Raw genomic sequence first — 14,166 nt, forward strand, 5'->3', positions numbered from 1 at the left:
GTGCCCACACTGCAAGAGTTAATTACAAGGGCGTGCTGATAATTATTGAGCCATACCCAGAAAAATTTGAGCTAGGAAGCTGTAAATTGCAGGGTGTACTGGCCAATTTGTTTATATTCAATGATGCAAAAATCAACGACCTATGATTTTAACTTATTTTTTCTTTTTCAGGTCCAAAGTGAACATGGCAGCACCTCCAGAAAAATGTAATGTGGAAGAGCATAGGACCATGATGGCATTCCTGTTTCTCCAAGGGAAAGGTGCGAAGCAGATCCATGATGAAATATCACAAACTTTGGGTGAAAGTGGCCCTTCATATGCAACAGTTGGTTGTCAATTTTAAAACTGACCATTTCGGTGTTGAAAGTGAAAAACACGGCCTGTTTCTGTCTCTGTGCCTGCAAAAGTCAAAAGTTTTGGGATCCACTTTGCTGCAAGTTTTCTCATTTTCAAGTCGTTGTGGGTAATGGCAGAAACTCTCTGACGTGATATTCCCAGATATGTAGCAATACTTTTGGCTGGTCCTCCATGATCATGTCATGGATGGATTTCACATTTGCAGGCACAGAGACAGAAACAGGCCTTCCACTGGGTTTCTCAATTTCAACACCGAAATGGCCAGTTTTAAAATTGACAACCCAACATTTCACTGTTGCATATGAAGGGCCGCTGTCACCCAAAGTTTTTGACATTTCATCGTGGATTTGCTTCGCACCATTCCCTCGGAGAAGCAGGAAATTGATTATGGTCCTATGCTCTTTCACATTTCATTTTTTCTGGAGGTGCTGCCATGTTCACTTTGGACCTGAAAAAAAAAGATAAGGTAGTTGATTTTTGCAACATTGAATTGCAGCACACCCTGCAATTTACAAATTTAGCCATAGCTCAATTTTTTTCTCTGTAATTTTTTCTTGGTAAGGCTCAATACTTATCAGCACCCCATCATACTCATTTTTGTCTAAGGCAGTCATCTCCAAACTGTGGCCCAGGGGCCAGATGCGGCTCTTTGTTTAACTTTGTCTGGTCCTTGAGGCATCATTCCTGCAACTGACAACAACAATGCTGCATTATTCCTTCCACTGACACCAACAATGGGGCATAATTCCATCCACTGACAGAAACGATGAGGCATAATTCCTTCCACTAATACCACTGATGGGGCACTATTTCTCCCCTTAATACCAAAGATGGAGCATTGTTTACTCCCAGTGGACACAATCTGACCTAACCGGCCCTTTGTTTTGAAAGTTTGGAGACCCCTAGCCTAGGAGAGATATACATACTTGATCCTCTGATCCTTCACACACAAGACTGGTTCCCACAGCTGTTGTACCCCTGCGGTCTTGAGCAATGAACTGTTCCTGATGTCATCAAGCCCAGCACAGTCTCCAAAGCCCTGGACGTGTGAATGCCACTGCAAGGGAAAACCTTTTTTTGCCATGAGTTGGGATTTAAAGTGGGAGTCCGCCGTTTTTTTTTGTTTTTTTAAAGCCAGCAGCTACAAATACTGCAGCTGCTGACTTTTAAAATAATGACACTTACCCGCCCAGCGCGCCTGCGATGTCGGCACCCGAAGCCGATCTCTCGATCGTCTCTCGGGTGCTGCCGCCGCCATCTTGGGTATGGGAATCAGGAAGTGGAGCCTTGTCCAAAATAAGAGTTTTTCTGGGCTTCTACTGAAAAGTTGGGCTTGAGCTACACAGGGAACCATTTGTTTTATTTTTTGTTAAAATAAATCATACAATGTATCACCAACACCACAGTTCAAAGGCATCTATACTTTTCCATTATTTTCTTCTTCATTGTCCAGTTTTTACTGCAAAAAGTGACAGATAATACCAAAACCTGGACACATCTGACCTTTGATCTTCTAGACACATCAATACTTTTAAGATCTTTTCTGGGTCTTTCATCCTTGCTCCTCCAAGAGCCACTGTACTTCACGTTTCTCGACTGCTGGATTCTTTGTTGTAATAATTGATCCAAGGAGGGAGAAGCTGCCAGCTATATCTTCACCATTAGCTCTGAAGTGTGATGTCTTCCTTGTCATAACCTTTTTTGATATTTTCCTCCTGTTCTTTCATTATTGGTGGCCTTTGAGGTTGTCCACATTTTTCAGCTATAGATCTAGTATCATCGGCATATCAAAGGTTGTTGTTGTACCTTCCATATATTTTGAAACCTCTACATTTCTTCATGCTTGCTTCTCTTATAATTCAGCTTATGAGTTGAATAAGTAGGATGGGTGTACATAACCTTGTCTCCTTTGCTTAAACCAGTCTGTGTCTCCATTTTCTACCATGAACATGGTGTTATTGAGTGGTGTAGAGCAAAGGTCTCCAAACTTTTTTTAAAAAAAAGGCTGGTTTACTTTCCTTCAGACCTTAGGGGGTCAGACCAGTGGTCATCAACTCTTTCCTCATGGCCCACTAACAGGCCAGGTTTGCAAGATAACTGAAATACATCACAGGTGATATCATTTGCTGCTCAGTGATTGCAGTATTCTAGTCTGCATCTCACCAAGGTAATACATAAAACCTGGCCTGTTAGTGGGCCCTGAGTACAGGGATGATGACCACTGGGCCAGACCGTGGCCATCGGGAGTAAAAAATGTCCCAACATTGGTTGGAGTAAATAATGCCCCATCTTTGGGAACCGTGCCCATCACTGTGTCATTAGTAGGAATTTTTCCCCATCTTTGATGTCATTGGGAGGAACCCAGATATCAAGGATAACTTGCCAAAAATTTGTGGCAGTGAAATTGTAAGCCTATTAACTTGTCTCACATTTTCACTGGCAAGTTGTACACCTTCAGAAGCACAAGTTCTGATTGACACTTTTTCAATTTGAAGTAAATTTGTGTGGCAAGTCTCTACCAAGAGCGAAGTTGCAGTGGTGAGCCTACAGCAAGAGCTCTGCAAGTCACAGTGACCCCCTGTGGTGGGATGACTATGTAGCACACTACCCCCTTGGGGGCTGCTGATTTTGTTCATTAACCTTATGCCAGCCTGATCCGATCCCGATCCTCCCATGTGATTCCATACAAGTAGCACTCTGAACTTTTCAAATAGCTTTATTTGGGAATACATTTATAGGGCGGTATAATGAAGAATATTGGATGCCCTGTTAAATCCCAAATTTGGAATGAAAGGGAATATTAAATCGTAGCCATAGCTTGGTGGATTAGATTTCCCTGTCAGCGATCCTTCTCTGATTTCTTTAGCGCACTCTCACTATAGGCAGTTGAGAATCATTCTGAATAATGCTGTGGATTTTGAAACTCAAAGTCCTAGGCCTCACCACCTATTTCCGTGACTTTCAGTGTCCAACCTCCTTCACTAGCACGGAGAAGTGTTTAATACTGTGGTCCTTGGATACGCAGCATAGAATTTCTGAATAGCCCCACTGGGTTTGCACTCTCTTTGCACTCTCCCAACAACCGTCCATGTTCTAATCACAAAAGGTTGTTCCCAGTCTTCTTTTTCCTCTTAATTCCTACTTCTTCCTCCCGTGCAATCCAGTACATCCCCGCCTGGGACATCCCGGTATTCCTCCAGTGTTACATGGTGACTCCTGCTCCAGGGGACCCGACCTCGGCCTCCTTGGAGTCACCTCCGGCTATCCGGCTCCGGGATCTCTGAACTCCCGGGCCTTCAAGCCTCCTCCCAGAGGCTCCGGGGTCTCTGAACCCCCAGGTCTCAGGTCCCGAACCTCTGGACCTTGAACTCCTTCCTTGAATCTCTAGAGGACATGTGATCCCCCTTTTATGAGAGACCTCCTTCACTGACCACAAAAATTAACCATTTTTCAATTTTTTGACATGGGGTTTCCTGCCACTCAGGTCTCAGCCCATCCTCTCTTGCCAGCAGAGTCCACTGTCAAGCAGAGGAGGTATCCCTGAGCCCAAGTGTAGGTGGCCACATCCCCTTCTACTCTGACACTCCCAACCTCAAATCCACAACCAGGCCCAGCAAAAAGACGTGGCCCAGGCCAAATTTACCTATCTCTACATCCTACACTATCAAAAACACCACTAAGCACCTACCAAAAAGGTAGGGGGCACTACAACTATATTGCACAACATAACTGAACCAGAACTTGCAACAGACTTGCAGAATATTTGAAAAGAAAGTTGATCTGGAGTCATGCAATGCGGACTTGCTGCAATTCTACAATAAACTTGTGAAGCCTGGCAAGTCTAACAATAGCTTAGCAAGTCATTTTTAAACTTGCAGTTCGATTGCTCGATATCTTGGAATTGTGCCCCACCATTAGTGTCAGTGGATGAGATAGTGGCCAAAGGGCCAGATGCAGTCAAGCAGAGGGCCGCATCCCTTCCCCGGACCGCAGTTTGGAGACCTCTGGTGTAGAGGTTCTTTGTAAAAACAAGATGTTCAGGTACCTTCATTCCTAAATTTAACATGGTCGAAACAATCAAAGGCTTTGTTGTAATCAGTGATGTATTAGGATTTACTCCTTTCTTGTATCCAGAAGTATAAAAATATTTTAGCTGGAGTTGGGATCTAGAATTGAGTAAGCCACCATACAGATATATACATTCTGTCAGCAAGTGGCTGTGAGGTATTGCCGCCAAATGTATGAGTGAGAGCAGTAGTTATAAGGTCATCATTCATGATTAACTCTACACTGATAACCTATAAAGGCTTTTAAAGCATCACCTTTGAAAATTTTAGGTACCGTAGTTAGTCGCCATTTGTCGGGTGCACACAATTTTGAATCTTGACATGTTTTGGTATCTATTTACTCAACGCAACCTCATCTGTTATATTTAAAAATTGGGTTTGTGTGCACATAAGTTGATTTTAGTGTATTTTTCCTTAAACACTTGCCTACCACCTTCCGCATCTTTACTGAGGCAGGCCAGCTCTACTGCATGAAACAAGGTACCTGTACGTCATTTCATACAATAGACACTTGGGGGAGCGCGCATTCTGCCTGAGGCATGATCCTGCGCTGATGCCAATCAGTGGGTCCGGTGGACCCTATGTCTGCCGGCCACCCGCGATCATTCCCCAGAGATAAAGAACGGTGCCTATGTAAACAAGGCAGATCGTGATTCTGACAGGGAAGAAGATAGAGATCTTGTGTTCCTGCTAAGAAGGAACACGGATCTCTGTCTTCATCCAGTCAGAGCTACCACCACACAATTAGCAAGCACCAGCTAGGCAAGCAGTTAACCCTTTGAGTGCCCCTGATGTTAAGCTCTTCCCTGCCAGTGTCTTTAGTACAGTAACAGTGCATATTTCTAGCACTGATTACTGTAATAATGTCACTGGTTTCCAAAAAAAGTGTCAAACATGTCAGTTAGGTGTCCGATCTGTCCACCGCATTGCCGCAGTCTGCTAAAAGTCACTGATCGCCGCCATTACTAGTAAAAAAAAAGCAAGAAAGAAAAATGCCATAAAAGGAACCCATCATTTGTAGATGCTATAACTTTTGTACAAACCAATCAATATATGCTTATTGGGATTCTTTTTTACCCAAAATATGTAGCAGAATACATATTGACCTAAATTAATGAAGGGATATGATTTTTTCTTTTTTTTATTGGATGTGTTTTATAGCAGAAAGTAAAAATTATATTGCTTTTTTTTTATTTTATTGTTGCTCTTTTTTTATAATGCAAAAAATAAAAACCGCAGAGATGATCAAATACCACCAAAAGAAGGCTCTATTTGTGGAAAAAAAAAGACATCAATTTTTTGATAAACAGCTGCACAAATATTATGTGACATAAAAATTGCAACAGCTCCCTTTATATTCTCCTGGGTCTCATATGTTTGGGGGTTCTAAGTAATTTTCTAGCAAACAAATTCTAATTTTAACGTGTGAAAATTTAAAAAAATTGCCCCAGACAGCAAGTGGTTAAAGAGGCGTTTCCCTTAAAAAAATAAAAATAAAATAAAAAGTCAGCAGCTACAAATACTGCAGCTGCTGACTTTTAATAATCAGACACTTACCTGTCCCAGGGTCCAGCGATGCGGGGCAACGGAGCCCCGCTCGTCCCCCCCTCCTCTTGGCGGTGCCAGCATTGCAATTGTGGGCACCTGTCTGTGGCTTCACAGCTGGGCACCCACTGCGCATGCGCGAGTGGCACTGCGCACCGCGATTGGCCGCACAGTCATCTGGGACCTGTCATGTGTCCCGGATGACTGACAAGAGGGAGGGCGCATTAGCTGAGCCCTTCCTGCACCAAGGGGAAGTGATGTCACAAGCCCAGGCACTGAAGGAGGCAGACTACGAGGGACCCCCTTACAACGGGCATTTAGAGGGGAGTTAAAAAAAAAATTCCAAATGTTTGTTTTTTTTAATAATTTTTTTTTTTTGTGTGGAACACTACTTTAAAGCCCAACTAATTTTGTCCAGGGAGAAGAGAAACAGTTTTACTTCCCTGATCCTCCACTCCTCCGGCAGACAGTGCACCCCTTGATCCATCATTGGACTGTTCCTGTCTATCCTCATATCTAGGTAGGGACGGCTCGTCCATTAAGGGTGCCCGTGCGCCGCCTCCCCTATCCATGCTGCTGCCACCCCTTATCCATGCGTCCAGCCCCTTTCAGGACGCCGGGCGCATGAATTACAGTGGCGGGGGTGTTTTTTTAAAGCACAGATTAGAGGCAAAGGCTCTGGATGCAGAACATTGTGCTCCGGATGCAGAACATTGTGCTCGGAACCCAACCGAGCGCAATAGTCTCACACTGAATCGCCTGTCTGTCAATCAGGAAGCGAGGGTCTGAGACACATTTCCCGATTGGACGAAAGTAGAAGTGCTCTGATTGGCCACAAAGGAGGAGGGAGGAGACAAAATCCGCTAAGCAGGGGCAGGAGAAGCTGCTCGTGATGCCTGTGGAGGAGAGCCAGGGAAGCCACCCGTGATTGCCCTCCATGGATGAGATAAATGCACCGACCGACCCGACCGTGGGGTGGTGGGTACACTGTTTGGCAACCAAATGAGCAACTAATCCTTGCAGTGCAAGCACATCCCCACTGCAAAAGATCTTTTTTTTATTTATTTTTTATTTCCCAGAGTTGAGCTTAAAAAAAGCGAAATAACATTTTATAACAAATTTAAAAATATCAGTAGCACAAAAGTGACACCGATCCCAGCGCTCAAATGGAAAAATAAGATCAATGCACTAAAAGCTGCTATTATATAAATGGAAGAAATAATAAAAGTATGCGAAGATAAAACAAAGGAGGAAATTATCCCAGCATTAATAGCGCTAAACAATATACCTGAAGATATACAGTGCAATATATACACAGGATAAAAAAAAAACACAAAACAAAAGTCCGTGTGTGAAAATAACCATAAACAGTCTTTAAAGTAGAAGAGTTGCTTCGTGACCTATCATAACCAAAGGAAATCCTTCAAAGCCTGAATACCATCACCGAGATAACACCTCTTGTACTAAAGAGCCCCCGTTGGTAAAGCAAAGCCCGTAGCAAAAAAAAAAAAAAATGTAAAAAAATAATCGTAGTTTTTGCTTATCCCGTGTATATATTGCACTCTTCTGTATATCTTCAGGTATACTGCTTAGCGCTATTATTGCTGGGATAATGTCCTCCTTTTTTTTATCTTTGCATACTTTTATTAACATTTTATAACAGATATTCAAGAAGGATCATTTACAGAGAAGCAGGGGCGGACTGACAACTCATGGGGCCCCCTGGCAATAGGAGATTATGGGGCCCCTGGGTCATAGGAGATTATGGGGGGCCCTGGGCAATAGATTATGGGGTCACACAGTATACACACACACACACACATACAGTATACACACACAGAATACACAAAGGTACTGGAGAGGCAAGGCAGCTATAATCTTGGGATTTTTAAAAATACACAGATTTTTACATGCTGTCCCTTGTTTTATTGAGGCTGGCAACCCTGATGGGGCCCCTTAGTGGCATGGGGCCCTCGGGCAGTGCCCGAGTACTCATATGGTCAGTCCGCCCCTGCAGAGAAGTAAAATGGAAAAATACCGCTTGAAGGTTCAGATCAACTATTTGATGTTTTTCTTATATTTGCTGCTTTTTTCTTACACCATATTATTTTACATAAATTCTACTTGTCCAATTTTGATAGTCTTCTGTTTCAAATTCTAATTATGTCTCTGCAGCTATCTTATTTGGATGGATCTTATATTTCTTACTTTGAAGTCATTACGCAAATGAGATTTAATTATTGTCTCTTATCATCAGTGAGGGGAGTCAAGAGAGCATAAAATGAAGGCAAATGCGATCATATACTTCTGTCTCCTCCAGCATTCATCTCAGGTCACATATGTCCACATCCTACAACACACACTGATGTCTCTAATGTCTGCCATTCATGTTTGGATGTCGCTTTATATTGGGGGGTCACAGAACACGAACTGCTGGGAGCTACAGGCTCAGCCTTGGGGGGGGGGGCTTTTTATAATTTATTGCTTCATAACTTGAAGAAGAGAGGGGTATAGAGATCAGGATACTCCAAACCAAATATTAAATAATAACGCTGAGTTTAGAGGCATTTCAAGCGCCAAACGCGACTAAACGCGGTAACTCTCATTTAGCCACATTTCGTTTAAAGGAGTTTTTCATTTTTGCCTATTTAAAAAAAAATAATACATTTTTTCAAACACTTCTAAACGCAAATGCGGCAAAACGCGGCAAAACGTGCCAAAACTGATGTTTTAAACGTGGGTTACTATCTATACAGGATATGCATACCAATTTATTTTTAGCCCCACGTGCCCAAATTTAAATAGAGGAGCATAGAGAACTGGACTTTGTAAATGCAGAGTCAAATGGTGGAAAATAAATATAAAAAATATTCCTTTATTAGAAAAATAGAATAAAAATACATCTATTCCATAAAACCAAATAGACAAAGGAAAGAAGGTACGAATTATGGCTGATGCCAAATATTTTACAGCTCAAACAACACAGCAGTAGATGACAAGCTTCCCAACATGTTTCGCCTGTGAAACGGGCTTCCTCAGGGGATGCTGGTCGTTCGCGATATACACCGCCTTCTAATAAGAAAATACACGACAAATCCACAAATTAAATAACATCACAAAATTACAATAATTATATCAACAGAATATAATAGTTGTCATGCAATTGCGTCTCCACTATGAGAATGTCAGTGCCTACCCGTGTTTCTAAAAACAAAGAGACCAGAAACTGCGGAGGATATCTAGATGTGCCACTACGTCAGAGGTGGCCATAGATGGTATAGAAAAGTCCAGCTGCCCAGGACAGTTAGCCACAGTTCGGTGTGAATAAATGTGTCCAAGTTTCATGCAGTCTGAAACCCGGATAAGGTGGTTCAAAATCCGGACTGTCCGGGTGAATCCTGGACAGGTGACAACCCTAGTTGCAGCACTGCCGAAGTGCTTTGCAGGCGATTCGGCAGCACTGCCCATTAATTTCAATGGGCAGGGCGTTTTGGGAGTGCTGTATACACCGCTTCCAAACCACCCCAAAGATGTTGCTTGCAGGAATTTTCTCCCTGTCCTACAAGCGCACTGCCCCAGTGTGAAAGCACTCAAACTTTCGCACTGGGCAGGCTTGAGAGGGGCATTTCAGGTGCTTTACAGGCGCTATTTTTCTTGTTAAAACACCTTAAAAGCACCTCAGTGTAAAAGTAGCCTAAGGGCAGTCCTAATCCATATAGCATCCTCTGGCACTTGCACACCCAAGAGTCCACAGCAAGGTCTTTAATCACAATGTCCCAGGAGCTGTCTGCCATCCAGCATCCACAAGTAGTAGACATGTTCATTCTGTTTTGTACGGTTTAATTTTTTCGTTATTAAGAAATTTGGAATTTCCAAATTACAATTGTAATAAATTTAAATGAATCCGAAATAACAAATCAAAGTTTTGGCCCAAATTCGAATTTGAATCATTTTCTTTTGGCAAATATGCAACCTACACGGTTTAGGAGATATTTCTTAATCCTTGTACACACGGTCAGACATTCCGATGGACAATGTCCGATAGGACCGTGTTGTCGGATAATCCGACAGTGTGTGGGCTCCATCGGACTGTTTCCGTCAGAGTATCCGACGGACCAAGTTTTCCAGCTGGGCTATAAAATTTTCCGACAACATGATCCAATCGGACTTTGTCCGATCATGTGTAGAGAATTCCGATCGGACAAAGTGCCACGCATGCTCAGATCAAATTCCTAGACCAAAGCTATTGGCTACTAGCCTGAACGTAGTCCCGTCCTAACGAAATAACGTCATCACGTTAGGTGCGATCGGATTTTCTGACAACTTTGTCCGACTGTGTGTATGCAACAGTTTCGGACAAAATCCGTTGGACAAAATCCGACAGATTTGGTTGTCGGAATGTCTGACCGTGTGTACAAGGGCTAAGCCCTTGTACACACGGTCGGAGATTCTGACAACCAAATCCGACGGATTCTGTCCGTCGGATTTTGTCCTACGGATCTTGTCCGAAACTGTTGCATACACGCGGTCGGACGAAGTTGTCGGAAAATCCAATCGTTCAGAACTTGATGACATTATTTCGTTACGACGGGACTACGTTCAGGCTAGTAGCCAATAGCTTTGGTGTAGGAATTTGATCTGAGCATGCGTGGCACTTTGTCCGATCGGAATTCTCTACACATGATCAGATCGGACCAGTTTGTCGGAAAATATTTCCAGCAAGTTGGAAAATTTGGTCCGACGGATATTCCGACGGAAACAGTCCCATGCATACCACACACAGTCGGATTATCCGACAAAACGGTCCGATAGGACACATTCCAACGGATTCTCCGACCGTGTGTACAAGGGCTAAGACCTACAGGTAAGCCTTAATCTAGGCTTACCTGTAGGTCAAAGTGGTTTGTAAGGGTTTACAACCACTTTAAAAACGTTGGCTTTAGAAAGATTTAGGAAACTGCACATCCTGAAAAATAATTTACTTATTTACACCAAACAAATAACAAATGCTATAAAAAAAACTCTTTATTTTTCTACTGTGAGATCTACAAGTTCTGAACATTTGATTTTGTTTTGCAGGTACCTTGGAATAACTCGTCCCTTGACCTACCCTGCTCGGCAAAATGGCAAGCTCATGGCTAAAATGGTGTTTATCGTCTGGCTCCTCTCTGCCTCCATAACCCTCCCTCCTCTCTTTGGTTGGGCCCAAAATGTGACTGTGGAGAGAATGTGTCTCATAAGTCAAGACTTTGGCTATACTGTCTACTCTACTGCGGTGGCCTTCTACATCCCTATGACCGTCATGCTCATAATGTACCAGAGGATTTTTATTGCGGCTAAAATCAGTGCCGAGAAGCACAAATTTGTGAACATCCCTAGACTTATGGAGCAGGAAGGCATATACACTTTGGAGGAGAAAATGGCTCCTAAAAAGAACTCCAAGAAAAAGAAAGCAGTGGAAGAGTTCGCCACCTTGTCGAAGCTAATACGTCAAGACAGAAAGAACATTTCCATCTTCAAGCGGGAACAGAAAGCTGCGAGGACTCTCGGAATCATTGTTGGGGCCTTCACGTTATGCTGGCTCCCGTTTTTCTTGTTGTCTACAGCCCGGCCATTCATCTGTGGCATTAGCTGCAGCTGCATGCCCCTCAGGCTAGAGAGGACCCTTCTGTGGTTGGGCTACACTAACTCGCTCATAAATCCATTGATCTATGCCTTCTTTAACAGGGATTTAAGGACTACGTTCTGGAACTTGCTGAGGTGTAAATACACCAATATCAATCGGAGGCTGTCAGCTGCTAGCATGCATGAAGCTCTGAAAGTCACGGAGAGACACGAGGGCATTCTGTAACAATTCGGCGTGGTTTCTTTTTGGTGAACTTGACATCATTTGAAGGAAACCTCCAAGAGACGTGCTATACAGTGCCTACTCCAAGTGATGATGCTTTATTGTGAATTGTGTGTGATATTTAATGGATATTTATTTAAGTCTTTTGTGATGACCTGTGGCATCTTTCCAACATATTAGACAAAAAAAAAAAAAACTTGAACTGACTGTTGGGTGGAAAATGCTTTTGAGAAATTTACACAGTTATCTAAGTAAATACTTAGGACAACATGACTGATATTGAATGTGCAATGTCCTCAATTTTCAAGGTTTACATAAGAATCAATATCACATTGAGGCTTCAAATTTCGACAATGGCCACCAGATTGTGAGATAATTTATTTTGGTAATAGTTTGGCCACTTATCAAAAACTTGTACCTTGTGTTAGCTGTTATGGAAAAAAAAATATATTGAATACCAATATTTAAAAGCATACCTCTGTTTTGAGACAGTTTTTGTTTTTAGAGGAGTGGGGCTTCATATTAGTTGGTGTGGTAGGCCCAAGTACAGGAAATTTGGGGCAAATGTAGGCAGACTTAGGGAAAATGTTAAAGTGTTACTAAACACACACACTGTTTAACCACTTCAGCCCCGGAAGAATTTACCCCCTCCCCGACCAGAGCACTTTTTGCGATTCGGCACTGCGTCGCTTTAACTGACAATTGCGCGGTTGTGCGACGTGGCTCCCAAACAAAATTGGCATCCTTTTTTCCCCACAAATAGAGCTTTCTTTTGGTGGTATTTGATCACCTCTGCGGTTTTTATTTTTTGCGCTATAAACAAAAAAAGAGCCACAATTTTGAAAAAAAAGCAATATTTTTTATTTTTTGCTATAATAAATATCCCCAAATAATATATAAAAAAATTATTTTTTCCTCAGTGTAGGCCAATATGTATTCTTCTACATATTTTTGGTAAAAGAAAAATCTCAATAACCGTATATTGATTGGTTTGCACAAAACTTATACCTATCCCCTACAAAATAAGGGATAGATTTATGGTATTTTTATTTATTATTCCTTTTTTTTAAAATTAGTAATGGCGGCAATCTGCGATTTTCATCGTGACTGCGACATTATGGCAGAGACATCGGACACTTTTGACATTATTTTGGGACCATTGTCATTTATACAGCGATCAGTGCTATAAAAATTCACTGATTACTGTATAAATGACACTGGCATGGAAGGGGTTAAACACGGGGGGGCGATCAAGGGGTTAAGTGCGTCCTAGGGAGTGATTCTAACTGTGGGGGGGATAGCCTATATAGGACATGACAGCGATCACTGCTCTCGAGGACAGGGAGCAGTAGATCTCTGTCATGTCACTAGGCAGAATGGGGAAATGCTTTGTTTACATAGGCATCTTCCCGTTCTGCCGCTCCGTGACAAGATCGCGGGACACCGGCGGACATCGAGTTCATTGGACCAGCGGGCACGGTCACAGAGCATGCGGCCGGTGCCCGAGTGTGCCCACAATGCTGCGTCTTAAAGGGGATGTACCTGTACGGCCATTTGCGCAGCCGTGCCATTGTGCGACATATATATATCGTCGGCAACCGGTTAATTTACATTGTCCCTTCTTTTTCTGTATATGGATGATGGCACTGTAATAATTTTAATTAAAAAAAAAACATCTAAGTACCATTTTTACTAATCGATGTACAGCTGTCACATGACCCAGCTCTTTCCCTACCTGTCTGCAGGGAAACAGTGGCAGAAGGAGCTTCTAGTCCTCAGCTGCTGGTCACATGTTCAAAACAAACAGCCTTTGGGATACAGAGTAAAAATAAATTATTAATATCAATAGACTGTTTTAAATTGTCATACAAATATATATTTGAAATTAATTCTTCATTATTGTTTGGCAATGGTGTGGGTGGAGTTCTGCCAGTCACAGGCTGTGTCACGCCCCTCCAGCCTGTGTCTTAAAAATAATGAAGATGAAGCCTATCAATTAAGATGAAATATCCCCCCCCCCATTGTGTTTAGCTGTTTAGTGGGCATGGAGGAGGGGGAAGGAGTGGGCATGGAGGAGGGGAGTAGGCATGGAGGAAGGGGAAGGAGTGGGCATGGAGGAGGGGGGAGGAGTTGGCATGGAGGAGGGGGGAGTAGTGGGCATGGAGGAGGGGGAAGGAGTGGGCATGGAGGAGGGGGGAGGAGTTGGCATGGAGGAGGGGAGTAGGCATGGAGGAGGGGGGAGGAGTTGGCATGGAGGAGGGGGGAGGAGTAGGCATGGAGGAGGAGGAGGGGCGTGGGCTGTCATTTACCACTGTGTATACGCCCACATGTGTGGCTCTACAGTCACAT

General features: G+C 43.0%; 1 protein-coding gene across 1 annotated transcript in view; it reads left to right on the forward strand.

The window, feature by feature from the left end:
• LOC143975577 (5-hydroxytryptamine receptor 7) overlaps nt 1–13,904 on the forward strand; it is a 113,823-nt gene extending 99,919 nt beyond the window's left edge. The window contains exon 3 of the mRNA XM_077478041.1: nt 11,049–13,904. Coding sequence (XP_077334167.1) covers nt 11,049–11,820 — 772 coding nt within the window. The 3' untranslated portion in view covers nt 11,821–13,904. The remainder of the gene's footprint in view (nt 1–11,048) is intronic.
• The last annotated feature ends 262 nt before the right edge of the window (nt 13,905–14,166 follow it).

The sequence above is a fragment of the Lithobates pipiens genome, unplaced genomic scaffold, assembly GCF_037356315.1.
Source record: "Lithobates pipiens isolate NorthernLeopardFrog02 unplaced genomic scaffold, aLitPip1_a1.2 Scaffold_13, whole genome shotgun sequence".
In the NCBI taxonomy this organism is placed as follows: Eukaryota; Metazoa; Chordata; class Amphibia; order Anura; family Ranidae; genus Lithobates; species Lithobates pipiens.